Consider the following 27759-nt stretch of genomic DNA (forward strand, 5'->3'; position numbering starts at 1 on the left):
AAAAAAGTAAAGTATTCTCAGGCCATCAGAGGCTTAAAAGGGTCCCTTGCCTCACAGAAATCATAATATGGACTAAAATATGTCATTTTATAAACAGCAGTAATGGGTTTACAGTGACATATACTGTCTACCGTATCTGTTTTCATTCCTACAAAAGAAAGCTACAAAGAAAACCAAAAAGTTTACTAGACTTAAATCAATTATATTACTTTGAAGTATCTTTTTCATTTAAAAAAACACTTCTTTACCACTAACTTACTTTTAAAGAATAGAGTATAAAAGCTCTTTTAGTAACAAATAAAAGTTGAGAAAAAATTCAGCTTTTTTATCTTTTACTTGAAAGAAAATCTTTTGTATAAATGTGTAGAGTATGTCAATTCAAAAGCTAAAAATGTATGCACTAATATTAGAATCTTCAGCGATTTTCCTTTCTGGTCTATGCCTTGAATCTGTTTAAATTCTGGTCTTGGCCTTTCATTTACCCTATGAGCCTTCTTAATTATTCAGAGGTTTATGCATGGCCAAGAAAGAATGTCACTTGTATTTAGTGAAGAAAATACAGAGAAATTTTACTTATTTTAAAAAGTGTATGTGTGTGTGCGCGCGCGCACATGTGTGGAGGTAGGACTCAATAAGGATGACTTCAATCACCTTTTCATCACAACCAGGAATATTACTGAATCAAGTGTGATATAAATGATAACCATAAAAATCAACAATGTTCTTACAAGTAAGAACAATTAGATAATATAAACTTCAAAAACAATATTCCAATTGCAATTAGAATATATATATATTAAAATTTTTTTAATTTAACACAGAATATATGTAACTTTCATAAAACCACAAACCTCCTGAGTTAAAATAAGGCTTAAAACAATAGAAAAATATACCCTCAAAAAAGTGACAGCTTTATTTACAATTAAGACTTTTCTTTGATGAAAATTAAAAGAAACAACAAATGTGGCATAAAAGTGTTTCATTACACTTCCATCAAACTTAAAAAAATTATACTGTTCGTGGATCACACAAAGTTGGAGCATCTGAATTTTCAAGGGCAAAGTCACTTTGTGTATGCGCAATGGCTAACACTGTTCGTATCTAATCTTTAAAGAGTTTAAATTTTTAAGTATAATATCAAGCCCAAAAGCAATCAGTAACCAAAGGACACAGGCAAGCATTCACAAATTAGATTGAGAGGTCAGAAGGAAAATCTCACACTGAATATCTGCTGGGTATTGTAAAGCTGGGTAGTTCTTTCCTTATTTTTCTATTGAAGTTTAACACTCAAAGAAAAGAACACAAAACATAAATATTCAGCTTAATAAGTTATAACAAAGCAAGAATCTATGTAGCCACCATGAAAAGCTAGAAATAAAGCACTGCCAGTACCCCAGCAGATATTTCTCATTTCTGCCTGATTATTAAACCCTTCCTCCTCTCCAAGGGTAACTACCATGACCTCTAAACACTGAGATCATACAGTACACATTCTTTTGCATGTGGGTTTTTGCTCAACCTTATGTTTTCTAAATAAATACATTTTGTTGGATGAACTGAGTTTGTTCATTTTTACTACAGTACGATTATCCAAGGTAGGAACATATAATGACTTACTACCTACTATAATATTGATGCACATCCCATGCCCTAACATGTAGCTAGACCAAATTATGCTGCCATAAACATTCATATATATATATATACCACTTGGTTATACACATGTACGGTATTTCTCTAGGGGACTGAATTGCAGGGTCACAGAGTATGTATATATTCAGCTTCTACACTGCCAGTTTACCAAAATGGTACACCAATAGATATCTTACCAACAGTGTATAAGAATTTCATGCTCCATACTCCCACAAACTATTATTATTCTTTTAAATTTTACTCTTCTGGTAAGTGTGTAGTAGTTGTATGCCATTATGGTTTTAATTTTTATCCCTCTAATGACTTGTGGTTTCAATCAACTTTTCTTATTTTTACTGGACATTTGGACATCCTTTTGGTGAAGTACCTGTTCAAGTCTTTCACTCATTTTTCTATTAGGCTGTCTTTTTCTCACCAATCTGTCGTCTTACTTATATCCTATTTTTGAGCTCCTTGTCAGAGAGTTACAAATATCTTCTACTTTATAGAAGTAGCTTGCCTTTTACTTGCTTAAGGTGATTTTGGATAAACAGAAATTCTTCAGTTTGATAAAATCCAATTTATTATTTTTTCCTTTAGGGTTAAAATCCTTTTTGTGTCCTGTTTAAAAAAACTTTTTATATTCTTAGGTCACATAAATACTTTCCTATATTGTCTCCTATAATATTTATTGTTTTGCCTTTCACAAGTAGATCCACAATCCCCTGGGAATTTATTTTAGGTGTGATATGATATACTTGATTCACTTTGCTCCATATAAATATGCATGATGCTCTAGTATCATTTACTGAAACACCACTGTTCCCACTGTTCTGCATGTCAGCTTTCCCATATATCAAATGTCTATATATACACGTTTGTTTCTATAGTCCTTATTTTGTTCTGCTGATCTATTGAGCCAAGAATATTGTCTTTATTAATCTAACTTCATTAAAATCTTGAAATCTAATAAAATAAGCTATTCCACTTTGTTCTTGAAGAATGCCTTGACTCTTTTTACTCTTTTGCGTTTTCATATAAATTTATTTCAATGATTGTGACAACCCTGTGTACACCTAAGTCTTATTAGCCTACTTAAAAAATATGGTACAGCAAGCCTAGGAGAATTATATAACTTGTCTGAGGCCATAAAACTGCAAAGTCTAAAATGTGAACCCTGGAGTGTCTTTGTGCAAAGTGTACACTTTACAATACAATATCCTATATGCCTATAAACTCACATAGAAATGTTAAGCCTAAAAATAAAAATATATACAAATAAAAATAACAATAAAATATTATTTTAATACCTATTCAACTTATTATGGGTAATGTTAAGATAATGATTTCTGTCAATGATGGCAATTTTATGAAGATTGGTACTAATAGTACCAATTTTGCCAGTAGAAGTGAAAATTACTACAATCCTTTTAGAGCTCTAGAAAACCCGTAATGTTTACTACTAATAAAGGTGTAAGAGAATATGGTGTCCTGAAGGACTTAATTATTACCTGCTAATGTTCAACTGTTATAAAATGTGGGTTATGTCTAACTCCCATTCGAAGACCTATTAAGATGAAATAGATCTCTGGCAGGTAAAGGAAAGAAAAGATTTGTGGATGATTCTTAGATACAGTCTGGCTTGAACAAAGCACACTCACAGAACTTATATACTATGAACTAATATTTCTTTAGAAACTAGGCAGTGTGGTACGTACTTGACATCAATGGTCTCATTTCATCTTTCCAACTCTAATAGATATCACTGATGTCTCAAATTAAATATGGGAAAGAAAGTATTAGATATCAGATCTTAACTAAAACCTTCACCTGCTAAGCTTTTTCTATCACTGCAAACTGCTAATATCCATGTGATATTTGTTTCACAACTGAGCTGAAAAACCAGATTTTCCACTTGGGAATACATAAGTAATACTAAAACAACAGCCAGGCAGCCATCAGGATTTCCCTGTAAATAAATATACCAGGTCAGCCGGGAGACTTTTGACATTACTGCCCCTAGCAAAGTAACCTTTGAAAACAATACTAGATTTGTTTGTTTGGTTTTCTTTTTTTCTTTCCTTCCGGGTTGTTTTTTGTTTTTGTTTTTGTTTTTTTGGTGGGTTTTTTTTTTTTTTTGCCTTTTTTTTCCCCTTGAATTTTGGCACCTTAAGATTTAAGAAATGAAAGATGTTTAGATTTTTAACACATGAAGAAGACCATGTAAGATCTCACTCTATGCTTTTTACAATTCAACTTCAGTGACAGCAGAAACCCTGGAATTTGGTTTTTAACATAAATAGACAAATTAAAACTAAGTATTACAGGATCATATAAAGATTAAGGGGTCACTATGATCCACAGTGATGTAACTGAGCAGAAGAGAACAATTTTCTTATACACATGAGACCACAGGAACTACATTCAGGAAAGACACAGATCAACCTCATTCTGAACTCTTTAGGCCACATCAGTAATACAAGGCAATACATTTAAGATGGACAACAGATGAACCAGACTAATGATTTTTACCCATGAGTACAATTTTATCACGAATTCCTGGAAATTATAAATCAAATGGGTTGAAGGCAGGACCTAAGACTCTACTTTTTTTAAAGTTTCTACAAATAGCTAGAAACCAATTTTAAAACTGGCGATAAGTATACACCTATCAATAATTACTTTAAATGTAAATGGATTCAATCCTCCATTAAGAGACACAGAGTGGTTAAATAGATTAAAAGAAAAACAAGGCCGATGTATATGCTATCTATAATAAATTCATTTCAGATATAAGGACATACATAGACTGAAAGAGAAGAGCTGGGAAAAAAATATTTCATGCAAATAGGAACCAAAAGAAATTTCATGTAAATATACCCCAAAATAAATCAGACAAAACAGATGTTAAGACAAAGCCCATAATAACAGACAAGGCCATTATGTAATGACAAAGGGGTTAATCTAACAAAAGAAATGATATTTGTTAAACATATGTACACACAATATAGGAGAACCCAAATATATAAAGAAAATATCAACAGACCTAAGGAAGAAATAGACAATACAGTAATAGTAGGAACTTTAATACCTCACTTTCACAAATGGATAGATAATCAAAAGAGAAAATCACACAGTATTGGAAGCACTAGCCAGAGCAATTAGGCAATAGAAAAAAATAAAAGGCATCCAAATTGGAAAGGAAGAACTAAAATTGTCACTAATTGGCATGATACTTGGCATGATATAAAGAAAACTCTAAAGACTTCACCAAAAAAATTGCTAGAGCAAATAAATTCAGTAAAGCTGCAGAATACAAAATCCATACACAAAAATCTGTTGCATATCTATACACTAATATGAAACTACTAGGAAAAGAAAATAAGAAAACAATCCCATTTACAATTCCAAAAATAAGAATAAAATAATTAGGAGTGTATTTAACCATGCAGGGAATAAACTTGTAAACAGAAAACTCTAAGAGATTGATGAGACAAAGTGAAGATGACACAAATAAACGGAAAGTTGTTCCATGCTCTGGATTGAAAGAATATTGTTAAAATGTTCATACTCCCAAAGCAATCTACTAATTCAACGCAATCCCTATCAAAATGCTAATGGTATTTTCACAGAAAGTAAATAATCTTAAGATTTATATGGAAATGTAAAAGATTGAACAGTCAACACAATCATGAAAAAACAAAGTGGAGGTATCACAATTCCAGACTTGAAGTTATATTACGAAATTGTAGTAACAGTATAGTATTGGCACAGGAACAGACACATAGATAAAAAAAACAGAACAGAAAACCCAGAAATAAGCCCACGATTATACATTCAATTAATTTTTGACAAAGGAGGCAAGAATACACAATCGGAAAAAGATAAATCATGTTGGGAAAACTGGACAGCTACATGCAAAAGAATGAAACTGGACCACTTCCTTACACCCTACACAAAAATAAATTCGAAACGTGAGACTTGAAACCATAAAAGTCTTAGTAAAAAGCACAGGGATTAATTTCTCTGACATCAGCTATAAGAACATTTTGCTAGGTATGTCTTCTGATACAAGGGAAACAAAAGTAAAAATAAATTTTGGGGACTACATCAAAATAAAAAGCTTCTGAGCGGCAAAGGAAACAGTCAACGGAACTAAAAGATAATCTATCGAATGATAGATTAAAATAAAATAAAAAATCGAATGATATTTGCAAATCATATGTCTGAAAAAGGATTAGTATTCAAAGTACATAAAGAACTTATACAACTAAACACCCAAAAAACATATAATTCAATTTAAAAAAAGATTGGGTACATGACCAGACATTTTTCCAAAGAAGATACACAGATGGCCAAGAGGTACATGAATAGATGCTCAATCTTACTAATCAAAGAAATGCAAATCAAACCACAGTGAAATTATCACCTTACCCTTTCAGATTGGCAATTTTCTAAAAGACAAAAATAACAGGTGCTAGTGAAAATATGGAGAAAGAAGAACCCTCATACACTGTTGGGAATGTAATTCATGCAGCCATTATAGAAAACAGTATGGTGGTTCCTCAAAAACTTAAAAATAGAACTATTACACAATCCAGCAATTCCACTTCTGGGTATTCGTCCAAAGAAAACACAACCCAGGGATGTCTGGGTGGCTCAGTGGTTGAGCATCTGCCTTCCGCTCAGGGTGTGGTCCCAGAGTCCCAGGATCAAGTCCCACATCAGGCTCCCCAAGAGGAGCCTGCTTCTCCCTCTGCCTGTGTCTCTGCCTCTCTCTCTGTGTCTCTCATGAATAAATAAATAAATTCTTAAAAAAAGAAAGAAAGAAAGAAAGAAAGAAAGAAAGAAAGAAAGAAAGAAAGAAAGAAAGAAAACACAACCCAAAGATATATAAGTATCCCTATGGTCAATAAACATTATTTGTAATTGCCAAGGTATGCAAGAAATGTAAATGCTCATCAACAGATAACTGGATAAAAAGATGGGATGGATATATATATATATATATATATATATATATATATAGAGAGAGAGAGAGAGAGAGGGGGGGGGGGGGAGGAATATTCCTCAGCCATAAGAAGGGACAAAATTGTAACATTTGAAACAACATGGATGGACCTAGCAGGTATGATAATCAGTAAATAAGTCATACAAAGACAAATACTGTAGGAGTTTACACACACACACATAAAACCCACAACAAATGAAAGAACAGACTAATAGATACAGAAAACATACTGTTGGCAACCAAAGAGGCGTGGACAAAATAAATTAAGAGGATTAAAAAGTACAAACTTCTAGTTATAAAAAAAAATAAACCATGAGGATTAAAAGTACAGCATAGGTATACAGTCAATAACATCCTAATGATTTTGTATACTGACAGATGGTAACTAGATTTTTAGAGATTATTTTGTAACACATGAAGTATCAAATCACTATTATGTACACCTGAAAATAATAAGATATTGTATATCAATTATTCTTCAATTTAACAAAAAGAGGCATGCCCTTCAGCTGCTTGGGATGCCTTGCCTACAGTTCCTGCAGCTGATCAATGGGCACCCCCAGTGCTCCACATACCTCACCCATAGAAGCACACCACTGTGCAAAGCACCCTGCATTCTCCCTATGGCAGCTAAAACAAGTTTTTGCAGGTGAGCATGCCTGGAAAGCCAGTCTTGGAGAAACCACAAACTTAAACATTCAGCATCACTAGCAAAAGGGAAGCTGGTATCATCTAATCCAGCTTTGCAGGATTGAGAGAAGGCATAGAAACTTAAGAATTCTGCCACAAGAGGGAGGACGAAGTGTGGAGCAAGTGTATTCATAGAAGAGGTCTGAGAAGACTAAATCCCATACAGGACTGAAAAAGATATTTCTCTCCTAAAACCAGGAATAAAGACTGGAAGAGGTGACAGCTTCTTCATTTTTTTAAAAGATTTTTTTATTTATTTATGATAGACATACACACACACAGAGAGAGAGAGAGAGAGGCAGAGACACAGGCAGAGAGAGAAGCAGGCTCCATGCCGGGAGCCCGATGCGGATAGATCCCAGGACTCCAGGATTGAGCCCTGGGCCAAAGGCAGGAACCAAACCGCTGAGCCACCCAGGGATCCCCAGCTTCTTCAAATGTAAAGACAGCAATGCAAGACATGAAGAAATATGAATATATGGAATATAAGAAATAGTGAAAGGGACCATAAGAGAAGGAGGGGAAACCAAGTGGGGAAAAATTAGAGAGGAAGACAAATCAGGAGACACTCTCAATTCTGGGAAACAAAGGATTGTGGAAGAGGAGGCGAGTGGGAGAATGGGGTAACTTGGTGATACGCATTAAGGAGTGCACATGATATGATGACCACTGGGTGTTGGCAAATTGAATTTAAATTTATAAAAGAAAAAAAGAAAAAATGTGAATATTAAGGAATATAAAAACACAAAAGAAATACAATAATTTTCCAATAACTGAACCCAAAGAAACTGAGATCAGCAACTTAACCAATAAAAATTAAATATAGTTTTTTGTTTGTTTGTTTGTTTATTTAGGATAGTCACACAGAGAGAGAGAGAGAGAGGCAGAGACACAGGCAGAGGGAGAAGCAGGCTCCATGCACCGGGAGCCCGACATGGGATTTGATCCCGGGTCTCCAGGATTGCACCCTGGGCCAAAGGCAGGCGCCAAACCGCTGCGCCACCCACGGATCCCAAATATAGTTGTTTTAAGGAAGTTCAGTGAACTACAAGAAAACACAGAAAGACAATTCATTGGAATTAAGAAATGGGCCAAAATATTAGAACTCTATAGAAAGGTAAAAATCATAAAAAAAGAACCATACAAATTCTGGAGCTGAAGGATACAATAAATGAAATGAAAAAAAAATACAATAGAGAGTATCAACAGAAGAATGGATCAAACAGAAGAAAAAACCTGTGAAATAGAAGGCAGGGCTTTTGAAATTATCAGTAAGAGTAGAACAAATAAAAGAGTAAAAGAGAGTGAAGGCTGCCCATGTGAACTACAGAATACCATTAAGAGAAATTGTCTACATACCATTGCAGTCTCAAAAGGAAATGAGGGGGGAAAGGACAGAAAGCTTACTTAAAGGTATAACAACTGAGAATTTCTCAAATCTGAGAAAAAATTTAGACATCCAAGTTCAATCCTAAATTACCTTCTCCAAGACATATTAAAATAAATCTGTCTCAAAGGGAAAGAATTGGGAAAACCCTCAATTACAATGAAACCTCACAAGGCTATTAGCAAATTCCTCAGCAAAAATCTTACAGGCCAAGAAAGAGTAGTATGATATATTCAAAATACTAAAAGAAAAAAAAATTACAATCAAGAACATGTTACCCAACAAAGCTGTCCTTCATAAATGAAGGAAATAAAGACATTTCCAGACAAACAAAAGCTGAGTTTATCACCACCTCACCTGCCTTACAAAAAATGTTGAAAGGAGTTCTCTAAACTGAAATGAAAGGATGCTATTTAGTAAAATGAACACATGTACTGGTAAAGTAAGTATAACTCAAACTTAGAATATTCTAACACTGTAATATATGGATATAATAACCAACTAACTCCAAAATAAAGGTTAAAAGACAAAAATATAACTATAGTTACAATAATTTGTAAATTAGTTATAAATTGTGACATCAAAAGAAAAGATAAAGGGATAAAATGTAGTTTATGTATGTGTTCAAAGTTATTATCAGGGCAGCCCAGGTGGCTCAGTGGTTTAGCACCGCCTTCGGCCCAGGGTGTGATCCTGGAGACCTGGGATCGAGTCCCGCGTTGGGCTTCCTGCATGGAGCCTGCTTTTCCCTCTGCCTGTGTCTCTGCCTCTCTGTCTCTCTCTCTTTCTGTGTGTGTGTCTCTCATGAATGAATGAATGAATGAATAAATAAATAAATAAATAAATATTTAAAAACAGTTATCAGCATAAAATAGACTATTGTATCTACAAGATGTTTTATGTAAATGGCATGGTAACCAAGAAGCAAAACCTTGTAGCAGATAGACAAAAGATAAAGATAAGGAAATGAAAGTTAGAGAAAATCATCAATTCCCAAAGGAAGACAGAAGAATGAGAACATTATAAAACAGCAAGAAAATGGTAAGATCACATTAATATTCCTTACTTATTAATAATTACTTTGCCTGTACTTGGATTAAATTCTCCATCCAAAAGGCATAGCATGACAGAGCAGGTAAAAACAAGAACCAACTGTGTGATTGATATATATAAAAGGTAAACTTCAGATTTAGGTACTTACATAGGCTAAAAAAATGAAGGAATAAAAAAGATATTCTTTGCAAATAGAAACCAAGAGAGTAAGAGTAACTACATTTATTTCAGAGAAGAGAGACTGTCATTCAAAAGTTGAAGAGACAAAGGTTACATAATAATAAAGGGATCAATTCACCAGAGGGAAAAAAAAATTCACCAGAAGATATATCAATCATAAGTACCCACGAATGAAGTATCTACATATACTAAGCAAATATTAACACATATGAACAGCTAAATAAATAAAAATACAACAACAGCAGAGGACTTCAATACCCCACTTTCAATAATGGATAACTTACTCAAAACACCAGTAAGGAAACCTTGGACTTGAATTATACATTAGACAAAATGAACCTCCCAGACATTTCCAGAACATTCCATTCAAAGGCATGAGAATACACATTTTTTTCAAGTACACACAAAATATACTCCAAGACAGATCATATAACTGGTCAAAAAGAAGTCTTAGAAAATTTGGGATCCCTGGGTGGCACAGCGGTTTAGCGCCTGCCTTTGGCCCAGGGCGCGATCCTGGAGACCCGGGATCGAATCCCACGTCGGGCTCCCGGTGCATGGAGCCTGCTTCTCCCTCTGCCTATGTCTCTGCCTCTCTCTCTCTCTCTCTCTCTCTCTGTGACTATCATAAATAAATTTTTAAAAAAATTTAAAAAAAAAATTTAACAAGATAACAAGATTGAAGTCGCACCAAATATCTTTCCTGACCAAAATAGCATGAAACTAGAAATCAATGACAGGAGAAAAACTGGAAAATTCACCAACGTGTGGGAATTAAACAAACAACACATTCCTAAACAACCAATGAGTCACAAAAGAAGTCAAAAGGGAAATCAAAAGTATTTTGAAACAAATGAAAAAGGAAACATACCAAATTCATGAGATTTGATAAATGCAGTTATAAGATGAAGGGTTATAGCAATAAAGGCCTACCTTAACAAAAAATAAAGATCTCAAAAATAACCCAACCTTACACCTCAAGGAATTAGAAAGAGAACAAACTAAGCCTAAAGTTGGCAGCTGAAAGAAATAATAAAGGTGAGAGCAGAAATAAATAAAACTGAGACCAGAAAAACAAAGAAAGGCCAACAAAACTGAGGGTTGGTTTTGTTTTTTTGTTTTTTTTTTTTTTTTTCATAAAATAAACAAAATCCACAATCCTTTAGCAGACTCAGGGGAAAAAAAGATTCAAATAAATAAAATCAGAAATTAAACAGGGGACATTAAATCTGACGCGACATAAACATAAATGATCAAAAGAAACTACTATAAAAGCAACAAAGTATACAACCAACAAATTATATGCCAACAAATTGGATACCCTAGATGAAATGGAAAAGTTCCTAGAAACATACAACCTACCAAGCCTGAAATCATGAACAAAGAGAAAATCTGAACAGACTAAAAATGAATAATTCAGAGACTGACTCACTAACCAAAAACTCCTAACAACAAGCCAGGATCAGCTGGATTCAATAGTGAATTCTGCCAAACATTTGATAAAGAATGAACACCAATCCTTCTGAAAGTCTTGCAAACAACAGGAAAGGGAACACTCACAAACTCATTTTAGGAGGCCAGCATTATCCTGATACCAAAGCCAGATAAGGACACTATAAGAAAAAGATTATGGGATGTATATGATGCAAAAATTCCCAAAATGATTACTAGTAAACCAAATCCAATAGTACATTAAAAGGTCATATACCACAATCAAGTGGGAGTTAACCCCGAGATGCAGAGATGGCTTAAGTATCTGCAAATCAATATGATTTAACAGAATGAGCATGTAAAATCACATGATCATCATAACAGATGTAGAAAAAGTATGTGACAAAAATTCCACATCCTTTAAAGATAAAAACACTCAATAAAGAGAGTGGGGAGGGAATGTACATCAATGTAATAAAGGCTATAAAAGACTATGCAGGATGCCTGGGTGGCTCAGTGGTTGAGCATCTGCCTTTGGCTCAGGTCATGATCCCAGGGTCCTGGATCAAGTCCCGCATCGGGCTCTGTGCAGGGAGCCTGCTTCTCCCTCTGCCTGTCTTTCTGCCTTTCTCTCTGTGCCTCTCATGAATAAATAAATAAAATCTTAAAAAAAAAAAAAAAAAAAGACTATCCAACAGCTAATAACATACTCAACAGGGAAATACTGAAAGTTTTTCCTCTAAGATCAAGAACAAGACAAATTTCATCATTTATATTCAACAGAGTACTGGAAATCCTAGCCAGAGCAATTAGGCAAGAAAAAAATAAAAGGCATCCAAGCCAGAAAAGAAGCTAATTGCTCTCCCTGCAGATGACATGATCTTATATTTATATATATATAACATATATATATAAATTTGTATATATATATATATAAAATCCTAAAGACTGCACCAAAAGAACTGTTAAAACTAACCAACAAATTCAGTAGTTATAAGATATAAAATCAACATACAAACACCAATATCATTTCTATAAACTCACAATAAAATGTCTAAAAAAGAAATAATGAAAACAATCTCCTTTATAATAGCAACCAAAAATAACAGAATACTTAGAACTACATTTAACCAGATGGCAAAAGATCTGTATTCTGAAAACTATAAGACACTAATGAAGGAAATGAAAGAAGACACAAATAAATGGAAATATACTCTGATTTCATGAATTGAAAGATTTAATAATGTTAAAATAGCCATACTAACCAATGCCATCTATAGTTTTAATGCAATCCCTATAAAATTCCAATGGCAAAGGTGTCTGGGTGGCTCAGTCGGTTAAGTGTCTGCCTTTGGCTCAGGTCATGATCCCAGGGTCCTGAGATCAAGCCCCACTTCTGAGCAGGGAGCCTGCTTCTCTCTCTCCCTCTGCCCCTGCTCACACTCTCTCTCATTACCTCTCTCTCTCTCTCTCTCCCCCAAACATATAAAATATTTTTTAAAAATTCCAAAAAAAATTCTAAAATTCATATGGAACTACTAAAGACCCAAATAGTCAAACCAACCCTGTGAGAGAAAATCAAATCCGGAGGCATCAAATTTCCTGATTTCTAAGTATTTTACAAAGCTATAGTAATCAAAACAATATGGTACTGGCATAAAAACAGAAACACAGACCAGCAGAACAAAAGAGAGACCCCAGAAATAAATTGACACATATATGACCAACTAATAGTCTCTTTAATAAATGTTGTTGGAAAATCATATTCACATGCTAAAGAATGAAATCAGAAAATTATCTTACAAAAATTAATTCAGAAATGGAGTAAAAAATGTAGGACTGTAAGCCATATAACTCCTAGAAAAAGTTATAAGTGAAAAAGTTCCTTAATATTACTCTTAGCAATGATTTTGAAAATATGGCACCAAAAGCAACAAAGAAAAAAAATCAATAAATGGGGCTATAGCAAACTAAAAAGTTTCTGCACAGCAAACAAACACAAAACAGAATGAAAAGGCAATCTACAAAATGGGAGAAAATATTTGCCAATGACATATCTGATAAAAATTAATATCCAAAATATATAAGAAATTCATACAACTCAACAGCAAAAAGCAAGTAATCTGATTAAAACCTGGGCAGAGGACCTGGACAGACATTTTTCCAAAGAAAACATATAAATGGCTAACTGGTACATGAAAAGATACTCAACATCACTAATCATCAAAGAAATGGAAATCAAAACCACAATGAAATATAAGCTCACATCTGTTATATTAGCTATTACCAAAAATAAAAAGCAACCAACTGATGTGGAGAAAGTGGACCCTTGTTTACTTTTGGTGGAAATATAAATTGGTACAGAACTATGGAAAAAAATATGGAGATTCCTCAGAAACTTAGAAATAGGATTACCATATGATACAGCAATCTTACTTCTGGGTATATATCCAAAGGAAATAAAATCACTATGTCAAAGAGATATCCACACTCTTATGTTCATTACAGTATTATTCACAATAGCCAAGACATGGAAACAACCTATGTGTCTATCAATAAATGAATGGATAAGGAAACTTTGACATATGTGTATATGTATATATGTATATATATACACACACCTTTTATACATATATATGGCACATACATGTGACATGTTTGGGTTATACATGTGAAATATATGTGGTTACGTATATTACACATATGTATTCCTAAAATATATATGTTACATACATACCATTTCCATATGGTATATATGTGTGAAAAACGATATATGTTTTATGTATTTATGATATATCACATATGTATATGTCATATATACATACCAAACTCTCAATGGACCTTGAGAGTTCTTCTGTGTGAAAAATTAAATGGAGTTACTAATATATTTTGGTAAACCAATAAGGAAGTAGCATCCAGGTAAGAGACAATAGTAGTTTGGAGTAGGATGATAGAAATAGATAGGACTACATTTGAGAAATTCTACCTAAAAGGAATCAAAAGAATATTGAGAGGTCTTAAAGATGATCCCAGATATCTTGTGTGAGCATTTGGATAAATGATGGTCTCAGTCTCCAGGGAAGTATATACTGCCAGATATAAGTTGCCAGAAGAGTAAGGAAAGAAGGAATCCCCTTTTGGGTGGGTAAGGTTTGAAAACCTATTGAGTCATCTAAGCATGAATGTCTGTCTCACAAGCTCCACTTCTTCATTTCTAACTGAGAATCTCCATTAAAGCTTCAAACTCAGGATGATGGCAAAAAATCTCTAATTTTCTTCTGTATCTGCTCCATTTGTTGATTAATTAACACCACCAACTATGAGGGATGTTATGAATGGGGTTCCTACATGTGATTGAGAAGACTAGAATACAAAACATCTGAAGTCCCATTGGATAAGAACCTATAATACAGATTCGTTCATAAGACTGCAGTTATTTTTGCCACAAAAGTCTAATGTTAAAGAAAAAGTTAACTTACAACTTTGCAAACATTGTATGCCATTTGAAAATAAATATAAAAGCACTGAGGAATACTCTTATCTATTACTTTGCTGGGGATATTACAAGAATAAACTGTTTTAGAATAGATCCAAAATAAAGATTTTGGGGGTTAAATGCTAATAATGTTTAATTGTTTTCCTACTTCCAAATTCATTCTATGAGGCCAGCATTACCCTGATACCAAAACCAGATAAAGAATCCACTAAAAAAAAGAAAACTACAGGCCAATATCCTTGATAAACTTAGATGCAAAAATTCTAAATAAAATACTAGCAAAATGAATTCAAAATTACATTGAAAGGTATCATTCGTGCACCACAATCAAGTGGTATTTATTTCTGCATGGTAAAAATGATTCAATATACAGAAATTAATAAATGTGATATATCACACATCAATAAGAGAAAAGATAATAATATGTTCATTTCTAATAGACCCAGAAAAGGCATTTGATAAAAAACAGCATCCATTCATGATAAAAACCCTCAACAAAATAGGTTTAGAGGGAACATACCTCAATATAATAAAAGTCATATATGAAAAACCTACAGCAAACACCATTCTTAATAGAGAATAACTAAGAGCTTTCCTCTAAGTTCAGGAACAAGATAAGGATATCTAATCTCACCACTTTTATTCAACATGGTATTGAAAGTCCTTGCCACAGCAATCAAAACACAAAAAGAAATGAAAGGAATTTCTTTCATTTCAAATCAGTATGTCAAATTTCCACTCTTTGTAGATGACATGACACTATACAGAGAAAAGCCTAAAGACTACCAAAACAGTGCTAGAACATAGGGATGCCTGGGTGGCTCAGTGGTGATTGGCTCAGCGCTTGATCCTGGGGTCCCCGAATCGAGTCCCACATCAGGCTCCCCACAGGGAGCCTGCTTCTCCCTCTGCCTGTGTCTCTGCCTTTCTCTCTGTGTCTCTCATAAATATATAAATGAAACCTTTAAAAAATGTGCTAGAACATAAACTCAGTAAAGCTGCAGGATATTAAAACAATGTACAGAAACCTGTTATACTTCTGTAGGCCAATAAAGAAGCAGCAAGAAGAGAAACTAAGAAAACAACCTTATTTATAATTGCATCAAAAATAGTAAATACCTAAGAATAAACCTAACCAAGAGATAAAACACCTGTAGTCTAGATATGTATCCTGAGGCAAGGGAAACAAACAAAAATAAACTTTTGGAACTATATCAAATTTTTTTTTTAAAGTAAAAAAAATGCTCCATGCTCCCCTGCATGGAACCTGACGTGGGACTCAATCCCAGGTCTCCAGGATTAGGCCCTGGGCTGAAGGCGGCGCTAAACCACTGAGCCACCCAGGCTGCCCAAAACTATATCAAATTAAAAAGCTTCTGCACAGTGAAGGAAACAATCAACAGAACTAAAAGGTGACCTCCAGATGGGAGAAGATATTTGCAAATGACATATCCAATAAAGCGTTAGTATCCAAAACTTATAAAGAACTTACATAAAATACAACATCCAAAAAACAAATAATCCAATTAAATGTACAGAAGACATCAACATACATTTCTCTGAAGAAGATATCCAGATGGCCAACAGACACAAGAAAAGGTGTTCAACATCACTCACCATCAGGGAAATACAAACCAAAACTATAATGAGACATCACCTCACAGCAATCAGCAATTATGTGAAGAAAAGGGAACCCTCTTGCACTGTTAGTGGGAATGCACACTGGTGCAGCCATTCTGGAAAACCATATGAAGGTTCCTCAAAGAGTTAAAAATCCAGCAATTACATTAATGGGTATTTACCCAAAAAATAGAAGAACACTAATTCAAAGGGATACACATACTCCAATATTTATAGCAGCATTATTTACAACAGCCATGATATGGAAGCAGCCTAAGTGTCCAACAATTGATAAATAGCTAACGAAAATTTACATATATATATAAATGTGGCATACATATGTATACATACACACACACATATACACACAATGGAAAACTATTCAGCCATAAAAAAGAATAAAATCTTACCATTTGTAACAACATGGATATAGAGTACAGCGCTGAGTGAAATAAGTCAGAGAAAGGTAAATACATGATTTCACTCATATGTGGAATTTAAAAAACAAAACAAGGAAAAAGGAAAGAAAAAAAGAGGGAGAAAGAGAGACAAGGCAAGAAACAAACTCAATTATAGAGAACAATCTGATGACCACCAGAGAAGTGGTCGGTGGGGGATGGGTTAAATAGATGATGAGGATTAAGGAGTACACTTGTCAAGATGAGCACAGGGTGATGTATGGAGCTGTTGAATTAATATATTGTACACCTAAACTAATACAACACTCTATATAACCAACTGGAATTTTTTAAAAACTTAAGTTAAAAAATTCCTAATTGTTTTTCTGAAGTAAAAACTTAAAGCAATTATTTTTCAGCTAACAAGAAGCAGTACGATCTTTGTTAATATGTCCTATTACAGTACCACACTGCCATCTGTTGGAAGACATCACTAACAAAATGTTTTTATTCATAATCAAGTGTGTGGGGAAATTTGTGAATTTCTGAAAGAAATGGTGGCAATGGGAACTTGCATTTTGTAGGTTCCACAGGACCATAATAATTGGAAACATTTCTTGACAGGCTACCACCCCCAGGGCACTACCCAGAAAGCAAACTGAAACATACCCCCTTACCTTTTCATGAAAGGCCTACTTGGTAGTCCTGGAGCTTCAAGTTTGGCACACATCTGAAGGCCACACAAGTACTCTTAAGAAACAGGCTGAGGACATCAATTTTGCACTCTCCCTATGCCTTTCTACAGCTCACTAGTATTTCCCAGAAAGTTCACATTCATCTGAGTCCCACTTATTGTGACTTGGCAAGTAGACACCTTCAGACTGCATGGCTCTGGTAGCCAACAGGGCTTACAGTAATGGTCTTACAGGATTATGGATATTTGGATATTTTAAAAGCTGCTGCCTGAGGGTCTGGCTTCCAAACATCTGAATCTTGGTGTTGACTGAGGTCCTCCCCTTTGGCACACTGGTATTAAATACCTTCAACTACTCGGAGCTACTAAGAATAAAATAAGCTACTTGGGCAATCACAAAGGTTTGAGATAAAACTATGACCGAGGGCAAAGGTTGAACAATAAGGTTCGTCTCCTACACAAGGCTGACACTTCGAGATTGAGAGAAGTAACTGTTTCATCTAATGTATAGAAACCAACACAGAGGGATCCCTGGGTGGCGCAGCGGTTTGGCGCCTGCCTTTGGCCCAGGGCGCGATTCTGGAGACCCGGGATCGAATCCCACGTCGGGCTTCCGATGCATGGAGCCCGCTTCTCTCTCTGCCTGTGTCTCTGCCCCTCTCTCTCTCTCTGTGACTATCATGAATAAATAAATAAAATCTTTAAAAAAAAAAAAAAAAAAAAAAAAAAAAAAAAAAGAAACCAACACAGAGTTAAGCAGTTAAGCAAACAGAAGACAAAATATGCTCCAAATGAAAGAACAAGATAAGACTACAAGAAATAAAACTTAATAAAAACAGAGATAAGTAATTTATCTGATAAAGGGCTCAAAGTAATAGTCATAAAGATGCTCATCAAACTCAGGAGAAGAATGGATGAACACAGTGAGAATTTCAACAAAGAGGTAGAAAACGTAGAAAAATTCCAAAAAGAAGCCACAGAATTAAAGAATACACTAAATTAAACGGAAACATATACTACAGAGGTTTAACATCAAACTAGATAAAACAGAAGAAAGGATTAGTCAACTTGCAGACAGGGCAGAGGAACTCACCTACTAAGAGCAGCAAAAAGAAAAAATAATGAAAAAAGGTAAAGGTACCTTAAGGGACTTCTGGACAACATCAAGTAGACTAGAATGTGCATTGTAAGGGTCCCAGAAAGAAAACAAAGAGTGAGAGGGGCAAAAAATTTATTTGAAGAAATAATAGCTGAAAACTTCTGTAACCTAAGGAAACACCCAGATCCATGAAGCACAGTGAGTTTTGAATAAAAGAAACCCAAAGAGATCCACATCAAGACATATTAGAGTGTCAAAGGTTAAAGACAAGAAGAAAATCTAAAAGGAGCAAAAGAAAAATAATTTGTTATACAACAGGGAACCACGATACTATCAGCAGATTTTACAGGCCAGCAAGATGTGCCAAATAATGTTCGAAGTGCTAAAAGAAAAACATTTCCTACTAAGAATACTCTACCCAGCAAAGTTATTCAGAATTGAAGGAAGAATAAAAAGTCTTCCAGAAAAGCAAAAGCTAAGAGAGTTCACTGTCACTAAGCTGGCCTTACAAGAAATGTTAAAAAGATTTAAGCTGAAAATAAAAGGCACTAATTTAAAAAGAAAACATATGAAAGTATTAATCTCACTGAGAAAAGTAGTTATGTAGTAAAGGTAGAAGATTAATCACTTATAAAGCTAGTAGTAAAATTAAAAGACAAAAATAGTAAAAATAACTGTACTTACATTACTTAAAAAATACACAAAATAATGGGACATAAAATGTGTAGTCAAAAACACAAATCATAAGGGAAAGAGTAAAAATGTAGGCCTTTAGAATGCATTTAAACTTGTTATCAACTTAAAATAGACTGTCATAAGTATGTTTTTACATGTAAGCTTCATGAAAACCACTAAGCAAAAACAGTACATACACAGAAGATGATAAGAAATGAATTAAAGCATACCACTAAAAAAAAACTTATCAGGGATCCCTGGGTGGCACAGCGGTTTGGCGCCTGCATTTGGCCCAGGGCGCGATCCCGGAGACCCGGGATCGAATCCCACATCAGGCTCCCGGTGCATGGAGCCTGCTTCTCCCTCCGCCTGTGTCTCTGCCTCTCTCTCTCTCTCTCTGTGACTATCATAAATAAATAAAACAAATTAAAGAAAAAAAAAGTGTTCTCACAAAAAGAAAAAAAAAAAAAAACTCATCAAACCACAAAGGAAGAGAGCAAGAGAAGAACGGAAGAACTAGAAAATATCCAGAAAAAAATTAAAATAGCAATAAGTACATATCTATCAATTATCACTTTAAATGTAAACACTCTAAATTTTCCATTAAGAGACAAAGGGTAGGGATCCCTGGGTGGCGCAGCAGTTTGGCGCCTGCCTTTGGCCCAGAGCGCAATCCTGGAGACCCGGGATCGAGTCCCACATCGGGCTCCCGTGCATGGAGCCTGCTTCTCCCTCTGCCTATGTCTCTGCCTCTCTCCTCTCTCTGTGTGTGATGATCATAAATAAATAAAAATTAAAAGAAAAAAAAAGAGACAAAGGGTAACTGAATAGATAAAAAACAAGACCCATCATTCTTTTAAAATGCATGTGGAACATATTCCAGGATAGATCCTACATTACACCACAAAACAAATCTCAATATTTAAGAAGACTGAGAAATTCAAGCATCTTTTTTGACCAAGAGTATGAAACTGGAAATAAGAAGAAGAAAACTGGAAAAAACACAAACACATGAAAGCTAAACATGGTACTAAACAAACAATGGGTCTCAAAGAAAACAAAGAGGGATCAAATACCTGAGGCAAATGAAAATGGAAACACAATGGTTCAAAATCTTTGGAATGCAGCAAAAGCAGTACTAAGAGGGAAGTTTATAGCAATATAGGCCTGGCCCATCTCAAAAAACAAGAAAAATTTCAAAGAAACAATAAAACTGTACACATAAAGAAAATAGAAGCACTTGATGGGATGAGCACTGAGTGTTATACTACATGTTCGCAAAATGAGGGTAAATTTTAATAAGGTAAAAAAAAAAAAAGAAAATCGTTTTGAACTGAAAAAAAAAATAGAAAATAGAAAAAGAACAAAGCCCAAAGTTAGTAAAAGAAAGGAAATAATAAAGATTAGCTTGAAAATAAATGAAGTAAAGTCTTAAAAAAAAAATAGAAAAGAACAATGAAACCAAGAGCTGGTTCTTTGAAAAGATAAACAAAATTGATAACCTTTACCCAGAGTCATCAAGAAAAAAAAAAAAAAAAAGACTGGGATCCCTGGGTGGCGCAGCGGTTTGGCGCCTGCCTTTGGCCCAGGGCGCGATCCTGGAGACCCGGGATCGAATCCCGTATCAGGCTCCCGGTGCATGGAGCCTGCTTCTCCCTCTGCCTGTGTCTCTGCCTCTCTCTCTCTCTCTCTCTGTGACTATCATAAGTAAATAAATAAAAATTAAAAAAAATTAAAAAAAAAAGACTAAAATAATATCAGAAATGAAATAGAAGTCATAACCCACACCACAGAAACATAAAGGATTATTAAGCTATTATAAATATATGCTGACAAATTGGACAACCTAGAAGAAATTAATAAATACCTAAAATCACAGTTTTCCAAAATGGAATCAGGAAGAAATAAATAATCCAAACAGACTGATTACTGGTAATGAACCCGAATCATTAATCAAAAACCTCCCAACAATTCCAGGACTAGATGGTTTCACTGGTGAATTCTATAATCATTTAAATATCAAATTCTTCCAAAAATTCAAAGAGAGGGATCCCGGGGTGGCTCAGCAGTTTGGTGCCTGGCTCCAGCCCAGGGCATGATCCTGGAGTCCTGGGATCAAGTCCCGCATCAGGTTCCCTGCATGGAGCCTGCTTCTCCCTCTGCCTGTGTCTCTGCCTCTCTCTGTGTCTTTCATGAAAAATAAAATCTTAAAAAAAAAAAAAAATTCAAAGAGGAGGAAATGGTTCCAAATTCATTTTTTAAGGCCAGCATTACCCTTATACCAAAACCAGACAAACAGTGCAAAAAAAGAAAAAAGAAAGACAGCAAGAAAAAAAGAAAAAAATTACAAACATCATCCTTGATGAGCTGATACAAATATCCTCAACAAAATATTAGTAAATTGAATTCAACAATACATTAAAATGATTATTCGTCATGATTAAGTAGGATTTGTTCCAGGGATGTAAGGATGCTCCAATATCCACAAATAAATCAACAATGATGCATCACATTCATAAAATGAAAGGCAAAAATCATACAATCATTTCAATAGAAGCAGAAAAGGCATATGCCATTCATGATCAAAACCCTCAACAAAGTGGGAATTGAGGAAACATACCTCCACATAATGAAGTCCATTTCTGAAAAGCACACAGCTAACGCCATGCTCAATGGTGAAAGCTGAAAGCTCTTTCTCTAAGATCAAGAGCAAGACAGGGAGGCCCACTCCTGCCACGTTTATGCAACATAGTATTAGAAGTTCTAGCCACAGCAATTAGGCAAGAAAAATAAACAAAAAGCATCCAAACTGGTAAAGAAGTAAAACTGTCACTATTTGCAGCTGACATACTACATACAGAAATCCCTATGATGACACAAACAAAACTATTGAAATAATGAATTCAGTAAAATTGTAGAACACAAAGCTAATATACAAAAATCTGTTGCACTTCTAGCAGAAAGAGAAATTATAGAAAAAAATCCCATTTACAATTCATCATAAAGAATAAAATACCGAGGCTGAGGAAAAAATTTATCCAAGGAAGTGAAAAACCTATATTATGAAAACTGTAAGAAATAGGTGAATGAAATTGAAGAGGACACAAAAAAATGAAAAAAAATTCCACACTCATGGATTGGAAGAATTAATCTTGTTAAAATGTCCATACCACCCAAAGCAATCTACAGATTCAATGCAATCCCCAACAATATACCAATAATATTTTTCACAGAACTAGAACAAATAATTCCAAAATTTGTATGGAACCACAAAAGACCCTGAAAAGCCAAAGCAATCTGGATAAAGAATAAAGCTAGAGGTATCACAGTCTCAGATTTAAAACTATATTACATAGCTATAGTAATCAAAACAGTATGGTACTTGCACAAAAACAGTCAGTGGAACAGAAATGAGCACAAAAATAAAACCATACTTACATGGTAAATCAGTATGCAACAAAAGAGGCACAAACACACAATGGGGAAACAACAGTCTCTTCAGTAGAGAAAACTGGTACTGGGAAAATTGGAAAGCTACATGCAAAAGAATGAAATTTTATTTATCACTGTACCATTATTTTTTCAGCTATTCCCCTGACGTTGGAATTGTAAATTTTTGTGGGAAATTGAGATCCCTCTGAATAACTGTGACCAATGGGGAAATGCAGAAAAAAAGACAACAGTATAGTTCAACCAAACCTTAGAAAAAATAAATTGTTGGCTGCCTGCTAGACCATCCCTAACACCCTCTCCTTCCAATTGCAACAGCTTTCATAAACTCCTGTTTAATAGTCCCTCATCATTGTTACAGCCCATACCCCACAATAAACAGCAACTTCTCATTCTTCACTGATAAATATCATGGGTATTTTTGCACTGGGGGAGGAAAACTTACCTGTCAAAAGCAGCAATATTCACAGCATACCAGAGTAACTGCCAAAGTATCCACCTAGAACAGCAGAATAATAACAGATTAACAGATTCAAATCTTTGGAACTATACAAGTATGCAAAATCACCTCCATTTTAGAGTCTGCCATGATGGGTAACTTACCCTCTAACATTAAAAACACAGAATTAAGGGGGAAAAAAACAGTATAGATTATAAGGAAGTTAAAAAAAAAAAAAAAAAAAAGATTATAAGGAAGTTTAGGACTTGGGAAACTATTGAGGTAAACCTTTCATTTAGTCTGAATTCTAATCATTCTAATAAGCTCAAGGAGCCCCACGTCCTAAGACAAAAACTTCTATATCGCTTCAATTAGGAGACAGCCCTTTGAATTTATATTTATAGAAAGGTAAACGTGATAATATATGCTTAAAACACACAGTTCTGTTAAATTCCCTATTTTGTGTAAAGGACAAAAATCACTGAAACATACGTGTAGTTCCTCAAAAAGTTAAACAGAGAATTACTCTATGATCCAGTAATTCCACTTCTGGGTACACATCCAAAAGAACACAAACTGGTATCTGCGTACCAATGCTCATAACACTATTCACAAAAGCCAAAAGATGGAAATGACTCAAATGTCTACTAATAGGTAAATAAAATGTGATATACACATACAGTGAAATATCATTTAGCCTTAAAAAGGAAATTCTGCAACATAACATGGATAAACCTTAAAGACATCATGCTACATGAAATAAACAGATACAAAAGAACAAATACCGTATGATTCCATTTACATTAGTTACTTGGAATAGTCAAACTCGGAGACAAAAATTGGATGGTGGCTGTCAACAACCGGAGAGAGGGGCACTATGGTGTTATTATTTAATGAGAACAAGGTTTCAGTTTGGAAGATAAGAGCTCTGGAGAGGATGGTGGTGATAGCTGCATAATAATATAAATGCACCTAGGTCACTGAATTGTACAGTAAAAATGTTTAGAATGCTAGATTTCATGAAATGTACATTTTACCACAATTAAAAAAACAAAAACAAAAACTCTGAAGCAAACAAACACCAAGTCAAAACACACAGAGTTCTAACAAATCAGGCCAAAGGATGATAATGAGGCCTTGGGCATCGTATGTAAAATAGAGATGCAACTTTTTCTAGGGAGCTGTGTTATATAGCTTTCCTCAGTTTCTCAAAATGTTCAGAGATCCTAAAAATACTTTTATTACCACTACCTTTAATCCAATGAGAAAAGTATGAAAATAATTTTATCAGGATTTTATTAAACTACTATCTCCAGCATGCCCCAATCAATATAGAACCAGCATACTTACATTCAAGCCCTGCACACAAAAACCTTCAAATAAACTTCTGCTGGTATAAGTTAAGTACCTACTATTTGTCCAATATGACTCTCGCAAATCTAATGCAATGTATTAAAAATGAGTAAGAGAATATGCAAATAGCTTCTAGGAGTCTATCTGAAAAACAAAATTAAATGAAATACAAAATTAAATGAACCAACAAAGCAGGTTATAGTATATTTTTCAAGGCAGAGGGTGGAGAGACACCAGTGTCTGAAACGATGAAACTATAAAGCTAACTATAGTATCAGGGACTCAGACATCACACTAAGCAGTGTCAGTTTCCATAACCCCCATGATTTAACAACAGCAGCCCAAACTGCCACCCGGAAGCCTTTTATAGGAAAAGATGGGCAGTCCTGACAACACAAAAATGCAAAACATTAGTATAGTAAGAAATACAAAACAAAGTTAACAGGCAAATAGACTGAAAATATCTGCCACATATCTAGCAGCCAATGGGTTAATATCTCTACACAAAGAACTTCTACCAATCTATAAGGAAAAGACAAAACTCAATAGAGAATGGACAAATTACATAAACTGGTTCCCCCCTGCTCCATTTTTCAACTATTAAAATGCTGTGGGCAGCCCTGGTGGCTCAGCGGTTTAGCGCCGCCTTCAGTCCAGGGCGTGATCCTGGAGTCACGGGATTGAGTCCTGTGTCAGGCTCCCTACATGGAGCCTGCTTCTCCCTCTGCCTGTGTCTCTGCCTCTCTCTCTCTCTCTCTGGTCTCTCATGAATAAATAAATACAATCTTTAAAAAAATAAAAATAAAAAATAAAAAATAAAAATAAAAATAAAATGCTGCTCACAGGTTCTTGACAGCATGTTTTCCTGGGCCTGGTCTTTTCTACACATAACAGTTATGGTTCAACTCACTCTCTGCATCACCCCTTCAGACCTATAACCTGGTCTCCAAGAAGAGTAAAAATTAACCTCATGTGATTTTTATTTAAAAGAATTATATCACAATCTACAAGACTTGTCACATGTCTGATACAGGACCTGGAATATACAAAGAACTCTTACAGGAGTAGCTAGCTGGTTCAGTCAGTGGAGCATGCAACTCTTGATCTCGGGGTTGTGAGTCTGAACCCCACGTTGGTTGCAGTAATTGCTTAAAAAGTAATCTAGGGCTACCCGCCCAGGTGGCTCCGCGGTTTAGCACTGGCCTTCAGCCAAGGGCGTGATCCTGAAGACCTGGGATCGAGTCCCAAGTCAGGCTCCCTGCATGGAGCCTGCTTCTCCCTCTGCCTGTGTCTCTGCCTCTCTCTGTCTCTCATGAATAAATAAATAAAATCTTTAAAAGACAAAAAAAACAGGTAATGACAAGTGCTGGCGACAACATGAAAGGATTAGAACCTTCATATACCGCCAATCAGAATATAACAGAATAGACACTTTGGAAAAGTCTGGCAGTTCCTCAAAATGTGAAACATAGAGTTACCATATGACTGAGCAATTCTAATCTTAGGTATATACCCAAGAGAAATGAAAACATGATGATGTTTACACAAAAACCTGGACATGAACGTTCCTAGCAGCGGTATTCATAATGGCCAATACTCAAAGGTCTACCAACGGACCAATGGATAAAGGGTAGTATATCCATACAATGAGATACTATTTAGCAGTAAAATGGAATGAAGCGCTGATACAAGTTACAACATGCCTGCATAGGCATATATATAGACAGCAGATTAGTACCTGCATAGGGGTAGGAGCTCGGGGGAGTAGGGGAAAAAATCAGAAGATTCCTCATGGGTCAAGGCTTCTTTCTGGGGTGATGAAAATACTTTAAAATTGATTACAGACTGCACAACTTTGTAAATATACTAAAACTCAATGTATATTTTAAACAGGTAAATGCTACAGGTATGTGAACTATTATCTCAATTAAGCTGTTACTTCTTAAAAGGATTTTCTTTCTAGCGTATCCCTAGCTCTTAGGACAGTCCCTGGCAATTATAGGAATTCAATAAACTGACAAAATGGAAAAATAAACTTCAAAAGGCAGGTAAACCATTGCAAAACTTTGTCACACCCAAAGTAATGAAATTGCTACATACTGTAGCTGGAGCATATGGTGTGTGTGTTGGCGTATTTTCCATCAAAGGAGACTGAAAAACTCAGCATCAGCAAGGAGACCTTGAAAGGTCTGGAAGCCGGGCTAAGGAATCCGCATTGCCCTGAATCAATAGGAAGGCCGGTAAGATTGTGAGCATGGGAATAACACGATCAGATGGATTTTCTATGTGCAGAGTTTAAGCAGAGGTTTGTTAACTTTTTTTTTTTTTTTTAGATTTTATTTATTCACAAGAATACACAGAGAGGAGAGGCAGAGACACAGGCAGAGGGAGAAGCAGGCTCCATGCAGGGAGCCCGACCTAGCACTGGATCCTGGGACCCCGGGATCACGTCCTGGGCCAAAGGCAGATGCTCAACCACTGAGCCACCTGGGCTGCCCGGTTTGTTACTTCTATGCAAATATGAAATAGAGGGGGAAAAAAGTGCCTTAGAAATAAAGCACAAGTAAGAATGAGGAACATTCAAGGAGCAAGTATCAAAGTGTAAGAATCTACGGATTTTTAATATTATACACGACACACCGACTGACGCTCACACATGCTCGTATGTCCTTGTCTCCAACAATCTAGTCATTTCTACTGTCAGAACCCTGCATGGAATTCAAGAGTGATGGGGACTAAAGTCACCATGACCAACTGTCAGAAAATTCTTCTCTATGATCATCGAGGCAGGGTCTTCCTCACAGGGTTGTAACTCAGGACCATCAACAAAGTGCCCGATTCCACCGCTCAGAGGGGACGCCCCACTCTTCACAAATGTGCTCTCAGGTACGCAGGGCCGGGCAGGGTAGGGCAAGGTAGGGTAGGGCCGGGTAGGGTAGGACAGGGTAGGGTAGGGCAGGGCCATCCAAGCCGGGCAGGGTAGAGTAGGGTAGAGTAGGGCAGGGCCAGGTAGGGCCAGGTAGGGCAGGGGAGGGGAGGGCCGGGCAAGGTAGGGCAGGGCCGACTGGGCCTGGCAGGGTAGAGTAGGGCAGGGTAGGGTAGGGCAGCGCAGTGTAGGGCAGGGCCACGCAGAGTAGGGTAGGGTAGGGTA

General features: G+C 35.5%; 2 protein-coding genes across 11 annotated transcripts in view; one reads left to right on the forward strand and one right to left on the reverse strand.

Moving 5' to 3' along the window:
- The window catches only part of COA1 (cytochrome c oxidase assembly factor 1), a 73255-nt gene that overhangs the window by 44005 nt on the left and 1491 nt on the right, over nucleotides 1–27759 (reverse strand). For 8 of the 10 annotated variants that reach the window (XM_072791676.1, XM_072791675.1, XM_072791679.1 and 5 more), the window contains exon 2: nucleotides 23262–23315. The gene's annotated coding sequence lies outside the window, so the exon portion shown is untranslated. Of the gene's footprint in view, nucleotides 1–17575; nucleotides 17629–22804; nucleotides 22901–23261; nucleotides 23316–27759 lie in introns of all 10 variants that reach the window. The other 2 variants (XM_072791681.1, XM_072791684.1) reach the window with 2 other exon arrangements.
- BLVRA (biliverdin reductase A) overlaps nucleotides 27468–27759 on the forward strand; it is a 77810-nt gene continuing 77518 nt past the window's right edge. Inside the window, exon 1 of the mRNA XM_072791669.1 lies at nucleotides 27468–27494. Within this exon, the coding sequence (XP_072647770.1) occupies nucleotides 27483–27494 (12 nt within the window). The 5' untranslated portion in view covers nucleotides 27468–27482. The remainder of the gene's footprint in view (nucleotides 27495–27759) is intronic.

This window comes from Canis lupus, chromosome 21, assembly GCF_048164855.1.
Source record: "Canis lupus baileyi chromosome 21, mCanLup2.hap1, whole genome shotgun sequence".
Lineage (NCBI taxonomy): Eukaryota > Metazoa > Chordata > Mammalia > Carnivora > Canidae > Canis > Canis lupus.